Here is a 21,545-nt window from a genome sequence, read left to right on the forward strand (position 1 = left end):
GATATTGTCTCATCTTTGGCCAGTGGGTCTTCTTTTTGGTGCTGATATTGTCTCATCTTTGGCCAGTGGGTCTTCTTTTTGGTGCTGATATTGTCCATCTTTGGCCAGTGGGTCTTCTTTTTGGTGCTGATATTGTCCATCTTTGGCTATTGGATCTCCTTCAGGGTGGCTCCCGAGTCCCTTTGACGTACCCACAGTAGTCTGAGAGCTTCCTTCCCTGTGCTCTGGTGCGACAGAACGTTCGAGGCTCATCTTGTACTTTTTCTGCCCTAGGAATTAGCCTTTTACCAAGGACTCCTGTCAGATAAGCTGATTCTTCATGGGGCTATGATTGAAGCATCTACATTTCTTGGATCTGATTTTTTTTTCTTCTAAATTTTAAAACAATATTAAAGGACTTCCAGCAACACAAAATTTAGCCATACGTCTTACCACTCTAACAAAGCAGCTTTTTAAATATTTTGTGTGTTTTTCTAGTCTTTGTTCATTGGTATACATTTTTCCTAAGAAATTAATTATTGAATAGATACAAAAGAATATTTATAAATTCTATGACAAGATTGATACCATGAATACTGTTGGTCTCCCACCCGATTTATATCCATTACCTGTGTGGCCCTCTCTAATCCCATATTTTTCCCTCCCTTCCCCCAGAGGTAATACTTTCTTAAATTTTTGTAATAATTATTTCCCTGCTTTTCTTGTTTTCCCATATGTTTGTAACCCTAAACAAAAGATTGTTTAGTTTTGCATGTTTTCCAATTGAATGTAAATAAGATCATACTGTATTTATTCTTCTCTGATTTTATTTAGCTCAACATTATGCTTCTGATCTCCACCTCTGTTAACATATAATGTGTAACTGGGATTCATTGTTTTCCACTGCTAAGCTCCTAGAGACCTATTCAGTTCTCTGCCAGCTACTCTCCCCAGATTGCAGGGCCCCAGCCACACTGAATGATTCATTCTTCCTCAGATGTACCAGGTTTTGCTGTCTGTGCATCTTGCACAGGGTATTCGCTCTGCCTGGAGTGTCCTTTTTCTCATCTTCTTCATTTAGTGAACTTCTGTTAAGCCTCAGCCGTATTTGCTTTCTCTGTGACCTCTCCCCAGACCTACTCATGCAGTTAGGTCACTTTGTCCACCCTCATCCTCACATATTCTTAACTTTTTTTGAGGTTCTTATGAAAAGTATATACCCTCTCCACCTACGACACAAAGTTTTCCCAACGACATTGGGTGAGTTAGAGATCCCCTGAATATTATGTAAGGGCCTGTTAGCAGTGGATGGCACACATCACATTGTTATCAGTGTCCATCTGGGAACTCACAGAGTCCAGTGACTCTTCATCATTGGTCCTCAGGGTCTAACTTTAGATCTGACACAATAAATCTTGGAATGAACATGACTATCATTGGACTCTGTTATCTTAGATGGACAAAACCAATTTTGTTCGTGGTAGAAAACCCAACAGGTACAATAATTTATAAGAATGCATTTGCCAAATGTTGGGGCAAGTCAAGAAGCAATGCAAATATGTGCCAAATCCTTGTTTTTATCACTCATATTTGTTCTTTTTTATCTTTAGGATGAAGCTCTTACATCAAGTGTCACGAGTTTGGAAAACAGATGGGCTGACTAGTTGTTCTTATAAATTACTGTCTGTGGAACACAATCCTTTATATATCAACATCACAGTGGATTTCTGGTCTAGTCCATGACCTAGGATCTTTTGATGATCTTTAGAAGAACTGAATATTTGATTGCAATAATTTTGACGTAGGGACTTCCCCAAGTAGCACCCATTAAGAACTTGTTGCAGCTAATTGTTGGGCTGAATTTCCCTTTTTGATATTTTCTTAGGAAAGCTCTTGGTGATAGAGAATGTGAAATAGTTGTAACAAGACTGCTTTCTTAGTTGTTTTGATCGCAAGGGTTATATATTGTAATATAGATACTTGAAGAACTAAATATAAAAGGACTACTCAAAGGAAATAATGAAGGTGACCTGAGAACTCTGGTTGAAGGCGATTTGTTTACATTTTAAGTGACACTTTCTGGGGTAAAAGGCCTTAGGAAATAACATGGCTGACTGTCCCAGAGAACTGGAATCGTTCTTGTCCGAGATAGAAAGGTACGGAGATGTATTTTTGTTTCTTGTTTATCCGGCATGGTCATCTGGTGGATCCTGGGTGGGAAGAAGAGAGGAAAGGTGAAGAATCAAGATGCAATGAGCTTGGTAATGAAGAGGTGGCAGGAGGACAGAGTGTCAGATGAAGAGGTGGCAGCGGTTGTGCTGGTTGCTGCTGCTGTAACTCTGCAGTGGGTGCCACCCTCCCAGATATGCCTTCTAGTAAGAGCCCAGCAGAGAGCACATTATCTGCTAGTTTTTTAAGCGTTTTTGTAAAATGATTTTGTACATGTAGGATATGAATTAGCACTTTAAAAATTACATGTTAACTAATAATACACCTCAAATACCTCTGTAATAAAATATGAAAACGTTTTGGGTGCGCCATCTTGTTTTTTACTGTTGTTCAGGGCCTGCAGATGTATTCATTTCAATATCCATAAATCTAAACAGCTTTAAAAAAAGTCCCGCTTCCACTCCCTTTCTTTTTCATGCTGTTCCTCTCCCCTGTCCTGTGTACACCCTCCATGTACAAGCCTGTGGCAGGTGCCTCTCTGTCTTGGACCCTGGGCCTCACCATGTTTTTGTTGTTCCTCCTTTTGTACCTTCTCCTCTCCCAGAATTGATAATGAATGGGTGAGGTAGGTCTGGCTTCTTGGGCAGACCTGGTTGGTTATGGGACAGAAAGGACTGGTACTGGCCCTTTCAGAGGCCTAGGGCAGAGAATCCAGTTGCCAGGGCTGGGAAACCTTTGATTTGGAAGGAAGGTGGAACCATGACACTGACTTGGGCATGATTTGGCAGAGAAGCCACTAGTACTGCTTAGCTTCCTGAGGAGGGATAGGGGTGTAGGTGAGAATAATCAAAAGAAGGTAGTAGGAGATAGATACTGGGTCAGAACAGAGGTAAGAACATTTTGTTTATATAGGAAGATGGATACAATATAACAGATACGGATTTTCTTAAGCAAGTATTATTATCCAACTGTACCCAAGGGCATCTCAGTCCATCATTATTATATGACATTTTGACTGTTAAACTTTAACATAAATGAGGGCCAGCCGGTAGGTAAATACTAACAGTCTATTTTATAGGCAATACATTTTATAGGCATAGACAGGTTGACCTTTAACTCAGCAGGGAAAGTAAAACCTGTGCTTTTTCTTTATATAGCAAAGAAGTAATCATGGTTCTCATATCTTTCCACCAACCGTTATAAAGGAATTTCATTCTTGGGAAATTTGCTAATGGGGCTGTAATATATTGAGTAAGACTTCTTCCTTTCTCGGCTCATTTTTGGGCAAAAAAGATTTTTTTTAATTGTATTTTTTAAGCAGTTCAAGTTAGTCTCTCATACAAAAATTTATGCGTACATTGTTATGTGACCCTAATTGCTCTCCCTATACTATAACAGCACATTCCTCCTTTCCACCCTTGATTTCTTGTGTCCATTCAACCAGCTCCTGACCCTCTCTGCCTTCTCATCTCACGTCCAGACAGGAGCTGCCCATTTAGTCTCATGTATCTACTTGAGCTAAGAAGCACACTCTTCACGAGTATCATTTTATGTCCTATAGTCCAGCCTAATCTTTGACTGAAGAGTTGGCCTCAGGAATGGTTTTAATGTTGGGTTGTTAGAGAGGCCGGAGGCCATGCTTTCTGGGGTTCCTCCAGTCTCAGACCATTAAGTCTGGTCTTTTTACTAGAATTTGAGTTCTGCACCCCACTTTTCTCCTGCTCCAACAGGGACTCTGTTGTGTTCCCTGTCAGGGCGGTCATTGGTGGTAGCTGGGCACCATCTAGTTCTTCTGGTCTCAGACTGATGCAGTCTCCGGTTTATGTGGCCCTTTCTGTCTCTTGGGCTAATGCTTTCCTTGTGACTTTGGTGTTCTTCATTCTCCTTTACTCCAGGTTGGTTGGGACCAATTGATGCATCTTAGACAGCTGCTCACTAGCTTTTAAGACCCCAGATGCCACTCACCAAAGTAGGATGCAGAACATTTTCTTAATAAACTTTGTTATGCCATTTGACCTAGATGTCCCTTGAAAGCATGGTCCTCAGACCTCTGCCCTTGCTACTCTGTCCCTCAAAGTGTTTGGTTGTATTCAGGAAACTTCTTAGCTTTTGGTTTAGTCCAGTTGTACTGATTTCCCCTGTATTGTGTGTTGTCCTTCCCTTCACCTAAGATAATTCTTGTCTACTGTTAGTGAATCACCCTCTCCCTCCCTCACCACCCTCATAACCATCAAAGAATGTTTTCTTCTGTGTTTAAACCTTTTCATGAGTTCTTAACAATAGTGGTCTTATACAATATTTGTCCTTTTGTGACTGACTAAATACACTCAGCATAATGCCTTCCAGATTCATCCATGTTATGTTTCACGGATTCATCGTTGTTCTTTATCATTGCATAGTATTCCATTGTGTGAATATACCATAATTGGTTTATCCATTCGTTCGTTGATGGGCACCTGGGTTTTTTCCATCTTTTTGCTAATGTGAACAGTACTGCAGTGAACATGAGCGTGCATATGTCTATTTGTGTGACAGCTCTTGCTGGATCGTATGGTACTTCTGTTTCTACCTTTTTAAGCAAGCACCAAATCGATTTCCAAAGTGGTTGTACCATTTTACATTCCCACCAACAGTGTATAAGTGTTCCAGTCTCTCCACAACCTCTCCAAAATTTATTATTTAGTGTTTTTTTGATTAATGCTAGCCTTGTTGGGGTGAGATAGTATCTCATTGTAGTTTTGATTTGCATTTCTCTAATGGCCAAAGGTCGTGAGCATTTCTTCATGTCTGTTAGCCGCCTGAATGTCTTCTTTGGCGAAGTGCCTGTTCATACCCTTTGCCCATTTTTTTTATTGGGTTATTTGTCTTTTTGTTGTTGAGGTTTTGCAGTATCTTGTAGATTTTAGAGATTAGATGCTGATCGGAATTTGTTGTAGCCAAAAAATTTTTTCCCGGTCTGTAGGTTGTCTTTTTACTCTTTTGGTGAAGTCTTTTGATGAGCATAAGTATTTGATTTTTAGGAGCTCCCATTTATCTAGTCTCTCTTCTGGTGCTTGTGCATTTATGGTTCGTATTGTGTTTATGCCGTGTATTAGGGCTCCTAGCATTGTCCCTATGTTTTTTTCCATGGTCTTTATTGTTTTAGATTTTATATTTCGGCTCATTTTTGAAGAACCTCTCTGGCGTCCTGTTCCAGTTTTCTTAATAGCATATGCCAGATCTGTAACCAGTTGCCATCGTGTCGACTCCGACTCGTGGTGACCCCACGTGTGTCAGAGCAGAATTGCGTTTGTAGGATTTTCAGTGGCTGATTTGGGGGAGTAAATTGTCATGCTTTTCTTCTGAGCTGCCTCTGGGTGGACTTGAACCGCCAAGTTTTTGTTTAGTAACCGAGTGCTTAACTATTTGTGCCACCAGGGACTCCAAGCCTATGTCACGGGGTTCCCAATTTGGAGATAGTGTGTCACTGATTATGGTAAGGGAGGGCAGAGGAAGGAGATGGTGGGTACAAGGAATTTGAGGATCCATATTTGACAAATCGATTTCTTATCAATGGAAACAAAATGCAGCTACTGCCATGCGGAAGCTTCCTGTGTTTTTGGCTATTAACAAGGCGTCTGCAATTTTTCAAATGTTAGGAACCACTGAACTATGACTATTACTTTTCTTCGACTAATCAACCAAGATAATAAACAAGTTGTTTAAATAACTCATTAGGAAACTTCTTGAGGTGGCAGGTAATTTTATAAGACCTTCATGCACCACGGGCAAGTTTTGACGGTGACTGGAGGCGTGCTGCTGCCTGCTTGCTAGTTGCTGCCATCTTCCCTGTCCTCCCTTTGCAGCCGGGCAGAGGAATTTGGTGTCAAAGGAATGGAGCGTCCCCCATTTCCTGCTCTGTGTGTTCTTTGTAGTCCGTTTCCCACAAAGCAGCCAAGCTTTTCAAGTATTGTATTGACAGTTAAAACCAAAACCAAATCAGTTGCCATTGAGTTGATTCCATCTTGTGACCACATGTGTGTCAGAGTAGAACTGTACGCCACAGTTTTCAATGGCCCGTTTTTTGGAAGTAGATTGCCAGACCTTTCTTCCGAGGTGCCTCTGGGTTAGGCCTACTGTAATTGCTAAGAATTACATGAGTGCAGACTATTTAGACATCACAAATACCTAACACTAGGTGTGTGCTACTTTAAAGTTTTTAATATTTTTCTCACGATAGCATATATTTTTATAGTGCTTTACAGTTTGTGATGTTTTTACACGTTCTTTATTGATCCTCCCCACTCCTTAGCTAACTAGGGCAGATGAGGTGGGTGACTTTTACAGAAACTCCGACAGCTGGTAAATGGCAGCATAGGGTAGAAACGCAAGTCTTCTAATTTCAAGATCATTATGCCATATTGCCTTCATGGGCTTTCTCTAATTCTCTGAGGTAGGTTTCCTGAATATCTATCCCTCTTCTAGCTCCTAGAGCAGTTTGGTATCTTCTGGACTCTCAGAAGTACGTTTTCGTTCTTACCTGGTCTCTGACCTTTTTTCCAAACTTCCTCCCTGTTCTTTCTGCTCTTAGACCTCTCACTTCTACTCAAGCCCCAACGGGCCAGGTTTCCTGGGAGCCCCATATGCTCTGTGAATGGCCTCTTGGGATTGATGAAAGACATTTTCTTCTAGACTAGAAACCTCCACTTTCCCCAAGTCCCATATGTATATATCCAGTTGCTGTGGGTTCCAACCTATGGTGACTCTGTGTGTATCAGAGTAGAACTGCTCCATCGGGTTTTCAAAGGTTGATTTTCAGAAATAGATTGCCAGGCCTTTCTTCCAGGGTACCTAGGGTATGCTTGAACCTCCAGCCTTCTGGTTAGCAACCAAGTGTGTTAACCTTGTATATATACGTGTGTGTGTATACAGCTATATATACACACACACATATATATGTATATGTATATAACAAAAAACCAAGCCCATTGCTATGGAGTTGGTTCTGACTCATGGATGGCACAAACCGCTTGCCCTCAGCTACTAACCTAAAGGTTGGTGGTTCAAACCCACCCAGTGGGGCCACTAAAAAAAGATCTAGAGGTCTGCTTCTGTAAACATTACAGTCAATAAAATCCTATGGAGCAGTCCTACTGTGTAACACATGAGGTACACCATGATAACTTTATATAAATCTGTTGCCATCGAGCTGATTCCAACTCATAGCAACCCTATAGGACAGAGTAGAACTGCCCCACAGGGTTTCCAAGGCTGTTATCTTTATGGAAGCAGACTGTCACATCTTTCTCCCATGGAGCAGCTAGTGGGTTCGAACTGTTGACCTTTTGGTTAGCAGCTGAGCACTTAACCACTGCACCACTAGGGCTCCTTTAACTTTATATAAACCAAACCTGTTGTCATAGAGTTGATTCTGACTCAGTGACCCTACAGGACAGGGTAGAACTGCCCTGTAGAGTTTCCAAGGCTGTAAATCTTTACAGAGGTAGACTGCCCCATCTTTCTCCTGTGGAGCAGCTGGTGGGTTCAAATCACTGACCTTTTGGTTAGCAGCTGAATGCTTAACCACTGTGCCACCTGTGTTCCTGATGGATCTCCAGTGTGTGCAAAAGGAGGGACTGAGAGACCCCAGCCTCAGGGAACTTGCCTCTACAGCCCTGGGCTGTATTATTCTGTTGACAGTTGTTGAAGTTGAAAATTCAGATAAATATTGAAGCTTTGTGTGCACGTGTGTGTTTCTGTGTGTGTGTGTGTGTGTGTGTGTGTGTGATTTAGGGGCTTGGAGGAGAGGTTGGTAAAGGGTAGGCCATATAGGGAACTAACAGTAACTGAATGCTTGCTCTGTATCAGTTTCTCTATTTTAATTTTCTGGAAGCTCTCATAGGTATATATGTATGTAACTGAGAAAACAGATTCAAGTTAAATAACTTACCAAAGTTGGTAAGAAGCTGTTATGGATTGAGTTGTATCCCCCAAAATGGTATGTTGAAGTCCTAATACCTGTGACCTTGTTTGGAAATGGGGTCTTTGAAGATGTTATCAATTACCATGAGGTTATACTGGAGTAGGTGGGCCCTAATCTAATGTAAGTGGTGTCCTTGTAAAAAGAGGCACAGACACACACAGATGCAAAGGGAAGACAGTCATGTGAAGAAGGAGACAGAGATTGGAGTGATGCATCCACAAAGCGAGGAACACCAAGGATTGCCGGGAACCACCAAAATGTCGGAATAAGCAAGGAAAGATCTTCCCTTAGAGACTTCAGACAGAGCATGGCCCTGCTGACTGGATTTCAGACCCCTAGCCTCTAGAACATTGAAGGAATAAATTTCTGTTGTTTTAAGCCACCCAGTTGGTGGTGTTCTGTTACAGCAGCCCAGGAAATAAATACAGAAGGGGAATTTCCTGCTCTTCCAGCTCTCTTTTGATTCCAAAATCGTGTCATTCCCCTCCCCCAGAATATCACATTTACAGGAGATCACGACATTTCCCCGTGAGGGCAGCGAGGACAGAACTCTCATCTGAAGCTAGGACTTCTTGAAATAATACTTGCAATTTGAGATGTGTCAATTATCTTGATGACCCTGGTTCGTTCTCCCAGTATTGAGGAGCAATTTCACAGCAAAGTTATTACTCATAGCTGATGTTTGATGGCCAGTAAATAGTTGCCACAATATATTTTGCTCATCAAGCTTATTGCATTAAACTGAAGCAACTTGGCTTTCATTTGTGTGTTCCTAGGGATGATGGGCCAAGCAGAGGACAGATTTAAGGTACTAACTTCCTGTTAGGTGTCTCTCACAACTCTGTTAGCCATGGAGATTTATACTTTACATACCTAACTGAATCCTCCCAGTCCCATGCGAGTACCTAATTTCCTGACACAGGCTTTTCCTGAAGAGGTAAAATGACTTGCCACCATCAGGCCAAGCTGTGGTCTGGAGCCCAGTATCTGACTCCAAAGCTCACATTGTTAACCACTCTGTGGTAACAAGTAAAGAAATAAACCAACAAATAGACAAAGAGGAAAGATAAAAATGGGCAGAGGCAGACGGTTATGTGGAGAGTGCCAATGCCCTGAGTCAAAGATCACCAGGAACACACCTGTAGTTAAGTAAGTTTGGTTTGTGACTCATTGTACCAAGGAAGAACACACACCATGGGGAACCACAAAGGTCTTACTGAAAGGGTGTTGGAAAGACCCTGCTCTAGGGTTTGGGCCTTGGCCGGGTGATTTGAGAGGGTCTAAGGAAGTTCTAGATTGGAGGCTGTCAGAAATCAGGAGTAATTCTATGATTGGGTATCTCAAAAAATCTCATCTGTAGACTAGCATGAGGACTGACCTGTAAATAAGTTGCAGTCACTCTTTTTGGCCAAGAGAAGGGTGTTTGGTGTTTTCTAGGTGGCACAGTGACCTTGTTTTTGTCTGTGCTTAGACAAAATTGTAAAGAGGCCTTGCTGCGTCATCTCATTTTTTCATGGTCGCAGAGTAACCTTATCTGAGGCTGGTCTTCTGTGAGATTTTTTATGTTTAATAGGAGAATAATGTGACCTAATGTCAGTGCAAGGCCAGCTCCTGAATGTCTTTCTCTTTTTCAAGCAAAACTTGGGGTGGAGACAACTTCAGAACAGCAAGTGACAACACCATCTCTCTTTAACCTCAGGATTGATTTGGCTATTTGAATTGGGGAAAGTTGGTTGGAGAAAGGTTCTGGAAGTTATGCATTTCTGAGCACTGCTGTCTTCTTCTGTTTTTGGAGTTCCACATTGGATGTGGCCACTAGAGTCTTTTGACAAAAGTGTCGCCCACGATGAACGCAAACTCAAGAGCCTACAGCTACCCTCCTGTGGATTTCGTCTCACTGATAGGATTTGGGTGAGGTGAAGCAGGGAAGAGAAACTAGAGGAAATATTGGATACAGAAGGAGAAAGGAAATTGTTCAGTCAATAGAAACGAAAAACCAGCTCAGTGGGGGAAGGGGGTTGAGTGGAGATTAGAGATATTTTAAAATTCACATGACTGTTGTTATTTCTCCTCTTCCTTATGGGTAGCCAGAAAGTACCAGATCTGCGGCTTAAAATAGGGGCAGTTCCTGTTTATTCCACCTGATGTAGGGGGAGAAATGCTGCAGGGCTGACAAGTATAACACCAGGGACGAGCAGTGGGCTTTGGAACGTGAAGTGTAAATAGCCTGCCGGGAGCCTGAGTAGCAACCTGGGGAAGGAAATGGCCAACTGAGAGAACGTGATGACCTGTCTGGTGTTGCAATCTGATAAAACTCATTAGCCTGACGCCTGTATGTTCTTTGATCTCCTGACAAGCGGGCACAATCCATCGCTGGAGAAGCGGGAGGGTTCACAGGATGGTTTCATCTGGGCCTGCTTCTGGAGCCCAGCAACTGGCCAACTCCCCAGAGCCAAGCTCTCCCCCTCTCCCCTTCCCCTTCCCTGGTCTGCTGGGGCTGGAGGTGGTTTTGGTGAAGCTGGGCCTGGGCCTCACCCTGACAGTGGCTTGGGGCCCAGGACTCACAGGGAGAACCACTTCCAGTTCCAGAAGACGGAAGAGGGGAAGGCTGGGCCTCTGGGGAAGGTGGAGGCAGACGGAAGCAAAAACCAGGCAGAATGGAAACTGCCCTGAATTAAAGTAACGATGCTGGTATTGGTAAGCTCAGGGGTCCTGGGTGGCTGGACTCTCTGCAGGGGACTCCTCACCTAGGTTCTTTCTCAGCTGAAAGGTGTGCCCTTCCTAAGTTTTGGGGTGCAGGACGTGGTGCATAAGGAGCTCTGGTGGTGCAGTCATTAAGTGCTCAGCTGCTAACCAAAAGGTTGGCAGTTTGAACCCACCAGCTGCTCCATGGGAGAAAGATGTGGCAGTCTGCTTCTGTAAAGATTTACAGCCTTGGAAACCCGGTGGGGCAGTTCTACTCTGTCCTATAGGGTCACTATGAGTTGGAATCGACTCGATGGCAATGGGTTTATTTTGGGACATGGTACATACCTGGGTTACCTGCCTCATTAGGTTTAGAAAGGGACAGAGCCCACCTCTGTCTATAGTGGAATTTGCTCCTTCTATGAAGGATGAGGATGTGCTTCCAGGTAGGAAGCTGGCTGGAGAGGACACAGGGAGCAGTGGCTAACTCAAAGTCCTTTCTCTTCCTAGTGACTTCTTGGTAGAGAAAGTAGGTGGTGAGATTTAAGGAGCAGCAGGTGGGCCATCTTGTCCCATCTTTCTTGCTCTTATTTGCTGCCTTGTATTCTACCAACTAGTGACCAGTATCAGCTATCAAGGAAAAATCAGCAGAGAAGACTGAGGGCGGGGGGAATTAGTTGTCATTCACATCTTAGTATGGATTAGTTTACAAAAGGGCTTTCCCTTAATCTATCGAGATCAAGTCACTGAGAGAATGTGAACCTTGCATCTAGAGAGAATTTTGGAGCCTGAAGCCCTGGAAGGGGACATAGGAGTGGGCCTGGGGCAGGATTGCTCAGTCTGTAAATGGCATGAGGGCATTGGAAAACCTAGTTAGTGGTGGAAGAAAGAAGTACCAGAAAGCAGGAGAGAGTACAGAAAAGGAGGTAGGAGAGTGGCCGCTTCAAAGCTTTGCCCAGGGTGAGTTCCTTCTGGTCTCCTGTCCTCCTCTCCTAAAAGACCACAGAGAAGAATCTCCTCAGCCAAGTGCAGATGCCACCTTTTGTGTCCTGGACGGACAAGGTGAGGTAGGGGAGGGGCATACTTGTTCTGCCCTCTCAGGACATGAGCCTTTGGCGTCCTAGCCTAGGAATCAGGGATCAGGCTCCCGCCCAGCTTTACCACCAACTGCAAGGGAGAGGCATGCCCTCTGCACCCTCTTATCCCTCCCCTGCCACAGCGGTCAGCCTAACTCATGGGAACCTACTAGAGGGCGAGGGGTGTGGGAGGTGTTCCCTGTGTCTGAGTCTGCTGGGTAAAGAACCCCAAAGAGACAGGGAGAGTTTCTTTATAGGGGATACAGTTTGGAGGTTGGAGTCAGAGATGCTTCCGTTGCCTCAAAGTGTAGGAGGAAAAGGATTTGATGGGCGATGGCTCTATGACCACTTCTAGGGTAAGTGTTGTTGCAGTTCCAACTCATAGCGACCCCATGCACAACAGAATGAAACCCTGCCTGGTCCTGCACCATCCTCACAATCATTGCTATGCTTCAGCCCATTGTTGCAGCCACTGTGTCAATCCTGATAACATGTCCAAAGTATGTGAGACGAAGTCTTGCCATCCTCCTTTCTGAGGAGCATTCTGCTTGTACTTCTTCCAAGACAGATTTGTTCTTTCTTCTGGCAGTCCACGGTAAGTGTCGCAGGAGCAAAAAATAAAAGTAAGCATAGAAGCTTCAACCATTTAACGTACAGCAGTGTTACTCAGGATCCAGCAGGAAACCACACCCGGTATATGCATTTTTCCATCTCTTAAACTTTAATTCCCATGAGCCTAATAGGCTCTTGTGTTGGAAAACCCATTTTGTTAGACTCACGTATGACCGATTGTGACACCAATAAAGACAAACGGAGGTGAAAATATTTTAAAGCCCTCCTTATTTCTAAGACTAGACAAACAAAGGTTGAGTTCTGGGAATTTCCTCCAGGATCACAAATGGAAACAGCTCAGAAGAGAAATATTTTGACAGTAAACAAAAATCCCCATAAATCACCCATTCAAATAGCTGGCTTGCTTCTCCCTTGTTCGAAAGGTGTTTCAAGTTGAGACCATTCAGAGCAAAGACTGAGTAAATATATAACAGGCCCCTGCTTTGTCACCCAAAAGTCCACAAACTTTTAATGAATGGGAAAGTTGAGGTTACAGAACACATGTCACTCTGCAAGTTATGAGAGGAAAAAACCATTGCTGGAATTGTCCTGGATCCAAGGTGAAAGTACCCGGAAGTGGCATTAAAAGAATCTTCTGAATAGGAGCCACTGTAGAACAAAAGGCAAAAGGTATGTTTCAGCGACCTTTTCCTTGGTTCTCTCACTCAGATGATACTGGGATAAATGAAAGCCTTTGGAGGTCTCTTAAAAAGAAAACAGTGAGAACACAGGCCGATATGCTATCCAAATACAGACTTAGCTTGTTGTGCTAACACAGGTTCTTTTGAGTGTCTTTACTCTCCCTCACCCAATTAAAAATAAACAAGGAATGGAGTCGTTATTGTCTATTATCCACTTTCCTTCCAAATTCTCCCTCTCCTAGAGTCTACAAACATGTTGCAGAACCCAGATTAGGATGAAAAACACCAGTCGTGAGAATTTCAGGAGCCTGAGAACCTAAAAGAACTCCGTAGCATCTGACTTGGCATCTGAGTAAGAAATGCACATGTTACTATGGAGCACAGATGTGGAATATGAGGAGAGAGCTGGTTCCAGCACCAAATCCAGAGTCCCTGGGGGAAGGAGGTTTAGTGATGACACTTCATTCTCAATATTCAATTCTGCTCCAGTAGAACATGGCACCCAGGAGAACCCAAAACTAGAATAAAAATGAAAAAAAAAAAAAAATGCTTTAGAAATATCTCACATTCAGGGAAAAAAATGATGTTTGGCTCACTCAGGCTTAGGTGACACTAGATTTTTTTTTTTTGTACTTCAGGTGAAGGTTTACAGAACAAATAGTTTCTCATGAAACAGTAGTACACATATTGTTTTATGACATTGGTTAACAACCCCACAACATGGGTGACACGAGATTTTGAGAGTAACCTTGCCTTAAGCAAATTACAGGGGCAGAGGTAACACTGAATCCAGCCCATCCCAAAACATCACTTATGGGAGTTCCTAAGACGGTGAACTAAGGGATCATAAACTCAAAACAAACAAACCAAAACCAAACCCATTGCCATCGAGTTGATTCCGACGTAGAGCGACCCTACAGGGACAGAGTAGAACTGCCCCACAAGGTTTCCAAGGAGTGGCTGGTGGATTTGAACTGCTGACCTTTTGGTTAACAGCCAAGCTCTTAACCACTGCACCACCAGGGATCATAAAAGACCTCTAAAAGGAGCTGATTTTCTTCTCCTTCCTTCCCCCTCCTTCCTAACCCAGCATTTCTCAAAGTGTGGTGCACAAACACCTGGGGGGAACTTTTGGGGTCCCTGATGTCATAATAAACCCAAAACCTGTTGCTGTAGAGTTGATTCCAACTCATAGTGACCCTATAGGACAGAGTAGAACTGCCCCATAGAGTTTCCAGGGAGCAGTTGGTGGATTCTAACTGACAACCTTTTGGTTAGCAGCTGTAGCTCTTAAAGGGCTCCAATGTCATAATAGGGATCCCTATTTTCATAATCATGTTAAGATTTTATTTGCCTTTTTCACTGATGATGCAAAAGAAGAGGTGGGTGAAGCTGCCAGCATTTTAGCAAGAATCAAGGTCGATGCATTAAACTGTGTTAGTAGTCATTGCATTCTTGCAGTTAAAAAAGAAAAAGCCAGTTTTACTTGAGATTGTCCTTGACAAAGCAGTAAAATTTATTAATTTTATTAAATGTTGACTCTTGAGTACACTTTAAAAAAATATTCTGTCACCATGAGCTTGATAGCATCCCAATGATTAAAGTCTTTCCTGATGTGGTAATATCAATATAAGTGAGTTTTTGGTATTGTATAAAGAAATCTGTCAAGATTTAGAAGACCTGCATAACAGAGTGAACCAATATTTTTCCAAATAACCAATGCATGATGCTATAGAGTCATGCATGGTAAAAGATTCATGCAAAGTGCAAGACAAACCAATGAATTTTAATGTAACACAGTACAAATAGTACATTGAAATAGTATCATATTAAATATTGCATCTAACCTTTCAGAAACCACTACTTCTCGAATTTTGATGTAGTATCAAATAAAAACACAATTATCTTTCCTTGAAGTTATTAAAATACTCCTGTCTTTTTCAACTGCCAAGAAACCAAACCAAACCTGTTGCCATCAAGTTGATTCCAATTCATAGAGACCCTGTAAGACAGAGTAGAACTGTCCCTAGGGTTTCCAAGGAGCGGCTGGTGGATTTGAACTGCCAACCTTTTGGTTAACAGCTGTAGCTCTAACCACTGAGAAACCAGGACTTCTTTTCAACTACATATCTGTGTAAACATGGATTTTCTTCAAATACTTCAACCTAACCAACAGATTACAACAGACTGAATGAAGAAGCAAATATGAGAATCTAGCTATCTTCTATTAAGGCAGACATTGAAGAGATTTGTAAAAATATTAAACACCACCACTAGTTTTGGAAAATAGTTATTTTTCCACAAAAATATGGTATTTATGTTACTAAGTAATTGTTTATTATTATTTTTAAACAAATTAATAAATATTTTAAAAATTTCTGTTTTAATTTTCAATAGAGTAAATATCAGTAGATATAGCCCATATAAATGAAAGTTTTCTGGTGTCCTCAATAATTTTTAAGAGTGTAAAGGGTTCTGAAAGCAAAAAGTTTGTGATTGCTGCCCGAATGCAATGGTTCTCAACGTTGACTGGCAAATGAGAATCAACTGGAAAAATTTTAAAAAAAAGCAAAAAAAAGAATAGCTTGGACCCTACCTTCAGATCAACTGAATCAGAGTATCTGAGGGTGGGGTGCAGGGAAGCTTTTTTTTACACCCCCCCACCTCCCCAGGAGGTTTGAATGTGCAGCCAGGGTTGAGAACCACAGTGGTTAAGAGCTCGGCTGCTAACCAAAAGGTCGGCAGTTCGAATCCACCAGCAGCTCCTTGGAAACCCTATGGGGCAGTTCTGCTCTGTCCAGGAAGGTGGCTCTGAGTCAGAATCGACTGATGGAAGCCGGTTTGGTTTTTGGTGCTGCCCTCACGCTGCAGTTGTTTTAGATAAAGTGGGCAGCAGAAGAGTTACGACTGGAGGAGGCAGCTCTTCGGGAGAAGCTAGGCAGATTAGTATATTGGTAGATTAGTAAATTAGTAGATTGGTACAAAAGGTTAACACACTTGGCTTCTAACTGAAAGGCTGGAGGTTTGAGTGCATCCAGTAATGCACTGAAAGAAAGGCCTGGTGATCTACTTCTGGAAAAATCGAAAACCATGTGGAATACAGTTCTACTCTGACACACATGGGGTCGTCATGAGTTGGAATCAACTGTACGGCAACTGGTGGGCAGATTAGGGTTGGGCAGGGGCCATCTAGATCAGTCCAGTCTTTGATATCTAATTGTATTGAATTGATGAACTAGATCTCAGTAAGAGGCCTGAGGGAAGGAGAGAGGCTCTGCAGCCCCCTAAAGGCAAGTGCATCCCAGTCAGCCAGAAGAAGGGTGTGGTTGCCAGGGCACGACATTTCCCTCCGTGAGAAGTTAACCCCAATCCCCATGAGAATCCACTGTCCTTTAAGAAACTTCCTGACTAACCTAGGTCTGAGGTTTTATTTCCAGGCCTTCTAGTGTGGTTGAGGTAACCAGTGCAATCTCAAGGCATCTCCTTATCACCTCCTCTCAGAGACAGTACTTGGGCTGGGAGATACTCACGGTCCAGCAGAGAATGGCAAATCCAAACCAGGCAACGCCCCAGGCATGTCGGTCCATTGGTCCAGAAATCAGTTCATAGCAGCCCTGAAGGAGTGGGGATTCCACATTGGCAAGAAAGGACACATAAATAAAGACATAAGAGATTGGTGGGAAAGCAGATTGCCATTTGAATAAATGTCACTTCAAAGTCCAGTTCGACATCACCAGGCTCTTTTCACATCCCTGAGGAGAGCCAGTGGCTAACACTGATGGAGTGTAAGTAATTCTGTTGAATACGATATCCTATATATCATGTTTCTTTGTGCCTTTTTTAAATCACTAAATCTAACGAAGGTGCTACTATTTTATCATGACTTTTTTTCTACGTTGAGTATGTATGTGGACAACTTATTTTTAGTAAAACATGATTTTTTATTTTCTTTCTCAAAAGATGTTCTTGGTGATCTGTGCGAGGGCAGAGCATCTTTTGCGTTTGTTTGTTTTTAAGTAAAAGTGCTTCTGGTTTATGAAAACCAAAGGTCCTCTGTCGCCATTTTTTAAAAATAATCTTTAAGGGAACCCTTACTTCATGCTTTCTAAATTATTGTTTGACATCAGATTTCAATACATCTTGACTGGATTCTAGTGAGGCCTTGAAGAGCCATGCTGTGTGAAAGAGTGATTCCTTTTTCATTGATGGAATCATTCATTCGTGCCATAATTCAGTAGGTACTCACAGGTGGCACGCTTGGCCTTCATCACTGTAAGGTGCTGGAGTGATGCACACGTATAAAGGTAAGGCTAGAGCTGCCGCCAGAGTGGCCTCTCCCGGAGCCCTGGGGATCACACTCACTCCCCGGAAATGCAACACTGGCTGGTCCCATCAACCACCGAGACCCAAAGGGAAATGGCCTGGAAGGGCTAGAAGTTGAGTTCCACCCAGTGGCTGTTGTTGTTGTGAGGTGCGTTTGAGTTGATTCCGACTCTTGGTGGCCCCGTGTGACAGAGCAGAACTGTGCCATAGGGTTTTCTAGGCTGTAATCTCTACGGAAGCAGGTCACCAGGTCTTTCTCCTGAGGAGCTGCTGGTGAGTTTGAACAGCCAACCTTTCAGTTAGCAGTGGAGCGCTTTACCAATGTGCCACCAGGACTTCTTACCCAGTGGCTACAGGTGGCCATTTGAGCTTCTGTCCTTTACGACTCCTCCCCAGTTGCCGTCAAGTCGATTCCAACTCATGGCAACACCGTGTGTTTCAGAGTAGAACTGCGCTTCCTAGAGTTTTCATGGCTGTGACCTTTCAGAAGCAGATTGCCAGGTCTTTCTTCCGAGGCACCTCTGGATAGGTTCAAACCATCGCTTTTGGTTAATAGCCTGGTACTTAACTGCTTGCACCACCCAGGGACTCCTTAACTGTGTCAGTCCCTTGTTAACGCACTGGCATACCCTGCCTTTTTGCAATGTCTTGATTTCCCCTTCATCTGCTCTTCTCCATCTACATTACAGGCAATTCCAGTGGCGAAATGGTAAAGCGCTCAGCTGCTAACTGAAAGGTTGGCTGTTCAAACCCACCAGCCGCTCCGCAGGAGAAAGATGTGGCAGTCTGCTTGCATAAATATGCCAGCCTTGGAAACCCTATGGGGGCAGTTCTACTCTGTCCTATAGGATCGCTGAGTTTAGACTCAATTTGACGGCAATGGGAATGGGTAGATGCTCACATGAAAAATCTTGGAATTATCCTGACTCCACTGTTTTTCTCCTATCTGACATTCAACACTTAAGCAAATCCTTTTGGGTCGACTTTTAAAATATATCCCAAATCCAAATGCTTCTTATTTCCTGCTACCACCCTGGTGCACCATCACCTTGCTCCAGGATTCCTACAATAGCTTTTTAGTTGGTCTCCCTGAGAACTCAGTCCACTCTTGTCCCTGCTAGTCTTCACATAGTGCCAGAGAGCTCCTTGTAAAACATAAATAAGATCACCTCACACTCCTGCTCAAAACCCTCCAGTGGCTTCCCATCACCCTTAAGATGAAATTCTAGGTCCTAGCCATGGCCTGTGAGGGGCTGTTTGATATGGCCTGCCTTTCTCTTTTCTACTACCAGAAGCAGTTTTGCTGTAAAATGAAATAAGCTTAACCTTCAGGGCCCCTTACTTACAAGACAATTTCAAGGCCCAGTACCTAATTTTATATTCATATTTTTAGTGTTTTTTCTAAGGAGGACTCCTCCCTACAAAAATTATAAGCTTCAGGCCCCTTAGAATCTATATTCACCCTTGCCTACTATTCGTCCCTTAACTGGCCCTGGCCTTGCCATACTGACCTCTTTGGTGTTCCTCCAAAAAGCTAAGGATGTTCCCACCTCAGGGCCTTTGCCTTGCTGCTCTCTTTTTAGCTTAGAACTCTCTTCCCCAATGTTTGAATGTCTCTTTTCCTCACTTAATTCAGACCTCTGTGCAAATACCAACTCAACAAAGCCTTTCCTGACCACCCCGGCAAAAACACCCTCTCCTCCATCATTCCCTATATACTTACCCTTGCTTTGTTTCTGCTCATGGCATCTCTGACTACCTGGAATTTTATCATGTATTTGTTTGGTAACTTAATTATTGTCTGCCTCCTGTACTAGAATGCAAGCTTCACGAGGGCAGGATCTTGTCTTGTTCACTGTTGAATCTCTAGAACCTGGAACAGTGCCTGGCACATAGTAGGCACCTAATAAACATTTGCAGAATGAGTGGAACACATGATATGACATAGTGACTACAACAGTAACACTGGTGACACCCTTGGTGGTCCACAAAACACTTCCAGATCCATTAGTCACTTGATCTTCCCAATGATCCTAGGAGGAGGTCATTTCCCCAGTAATATGTGTGACAGCCCACATATGCGAGGTGCCAGATACCACGCTGATGCTAGGCATTCAGCTGTGACAAGACAGAAATGGGCTCTGCCCTCATGGAGCTTACAGACAAGAGCCCGCGTTTTTTCACCTCTCCTCAGTGCCTTTTCATGATACCAATCATTTTAGTGGTGCTTGTCTGGATCTTCCTTAGCTCATCATCATGTTCTTGAAATGCAGGGCTCAGAACATGCACATAGCATTTCTGGAGCAGACGGACCATGACGTAGAATAAATATATTTGCCTCTGAAATGCTCTGTAAAATTCTGGTTGATTTCTACTATTACAAAGCTTATGATGACTCCCCTAATTTTGTTAGCTCTCATGGCTATAGCAACACTGTTGTGTTTTGTAAATCTTGAAAAGGTGTAGTATGGATAAGAAAATGAAGCCATTTACTTAGCCATACACCCATCCCACTTACTCACTCAGCCATCTGCCAAACATTTACCAAACACTGCATTGTGTCAAGCATTATGCCAAGGGCGGCTGACATAGAATTGGATAATGCATAGCCTTCAAGGAGACTGGTAGAAAAGAAAAGAGAGGCTTATAACAAGTAATTATAATAGAGTTCAAAGTGTTAACTGCAATAAGAGAAGTGGAGTATACTGGCTATTGGGGTGGTGCATTTTGCTTTGTGGAAAAGGATTGCTACAGGGGAAGTAGCAGGACCAACGACTTAGAGGGAGTAGTGGTGTGTGAGGAACTGGGGGGCTGGGATAGGGAGAATCAGAAAGGATTAATAGCTAAGAGATCATGTTGAGGGTGAAGAGCGAGTGCAGTTGACAAAGTAGCAGCACAGGGAGGCAGGAGCGTAGAGAGGCATTTCAGGATTCACGAACTTGGTGGAGCGTAGGGGTTGAGTGACGTCGAGTCTGAAGTTGTGGTGTAGTAGGTGGGTACTGTACATGGAGATGTCAGGAACAGATGAGGCCAAGGAATTGTAAGGGAGGGTGATAGAAGGGTTATCAAAATGGGTGTGGGGTCCCTGAAGATAGCAAGAGGAGAAAGAATTAATTTTATCTTTTCCTCAAATTGGAGGAAAGTTAAGTGGTTTTAGATTTGTTCTCATTACTTCAATGTTACGTGATTTTAGGAAGAAGTGTCTCTTTGAAATGAACCAATTATCTGAAGGCAAACATCATTTTTTGTCCCCTTCAAAGAGGGGGATGTAGTTTGCACACAATCACAATCCACGCAAGGTATGATAGCATGGGCCGACACTGAAATATTGAAAGCTTTTTATTAATCCTGACAGTGATAATTATATTGCGTATTGTGATTATAAGCAATAAATTCAATTTTTACAGCAGTCTGAATATAACTCATTAAAACAATGCCAACACAATACTGGTGAAAAGCGAAATGAGGGTTGCTTTGAAGACCTCTGCAAAATAATCTCTATCACCCCCATGTCCTTTTTCTGGATTGATGCAACCAATCAGAGTCCAGGCACTCGGCCAAGTGTGGCATTATGATCAGCGCTGCAGTGTTCTTCATTCTCAAATTGTAGTAGGTATAATTTACTCCCAAACTACAAAGCCTGATATTCCTCAGTTATTTAGCCAACTGGCACACCACTAGCTTTCCTCTATGTGGTAACTCGCAAAGCAGTGTACAGCATTTCAGAAGCTGTCTACAGATACATGGGGGTCTCATCAAGGCATTCAGGAATATTACCAAGTTCTTTATTTGCTTAGAGCCTAGACTCTCCGGCAAAACTGCTAGGGTTTGAATCCTGACTACCATTTGCTAACTGTGTGACCTTGGGCAAGATACTTAGTACCTCTATAGCTCAGTTCCCCATTTTTTTTTTGTAAAATAGGAATCATACTGGTATCTGCCTTTGAGCACTGAAAGAGTTAATACATGTATGGCACTTGGAACAGTGTCTGGCATTTATTTAGTTAAGTATTGAATAAATGTTAATATTCATAATTATCATCAAACTCAAAAACCATCTATACGTAAACCACCTTCTACCCCAATCACCAGCCTAAT

General features: G+C 42.9%; 2 protein-coding genes across 2 annotated transcripts in view; one reads left to right on the forward strand and one right to left on the reverse strand.

Annotated features, from left to right (window-relative positions):
- Positions 1-2,467, forward strand: part of B4GALT4 (beta-1,4-galactosyltransferase 4) — a 30,742-nt gene extending 28,275 nt beyond the window's left edge. Inside the window, exon 8 of the mRNA XM_004373662.2 lies at positions 1,590-2,467. Coding sequence (XP_004373719.1) covers positions 1,590-1,722 — 133 coding nt within the window. The 3' untranslated portion in view covers positions 1,723-2,467. The remainder of the gene's footprint in view (positions 1-1,589) is intronic.
- An 11,124-nt stretch (positions 2,468-13,591) lies between these two features.
- Positions 13,592-21,545, reverse strand: part of UPK1B (uroplakin 1B) — a 25,272-nt gene continuing 17,318 nt past the window's right edge. The window contains exons 7-8 of the mRNA XM_004373663.1: positions 16,655-16,738; positions 13,592-13,642 (exon numbers count right to left, since the gene is read on the reverse strand). Of these exons, the coding sequence (XP_004373720.1) occupies positions 13,592-13,642; positions 16,655-16,738 (135 nt within the window). The remainder of the gene's footprint in view (positions 13,643-16,654; positions 16,739-21,545) is intronic.

Source organism: Trichechus manatus, unplaced genomic scaffold (assembly GCF_000243295.1).
Source record: "Trichechus manatus latirostris isolate Lorelei unplaced genomic scaffold, TriManLat1.0 scaffold00026, whole genome shotgun sequence".
Taxonomy (NCBI): Eukaryota; Metazoa; Chordata; class Mammalia; order Sirenia; family Trichechidae; genus Trichechus; species Trichechus manatus.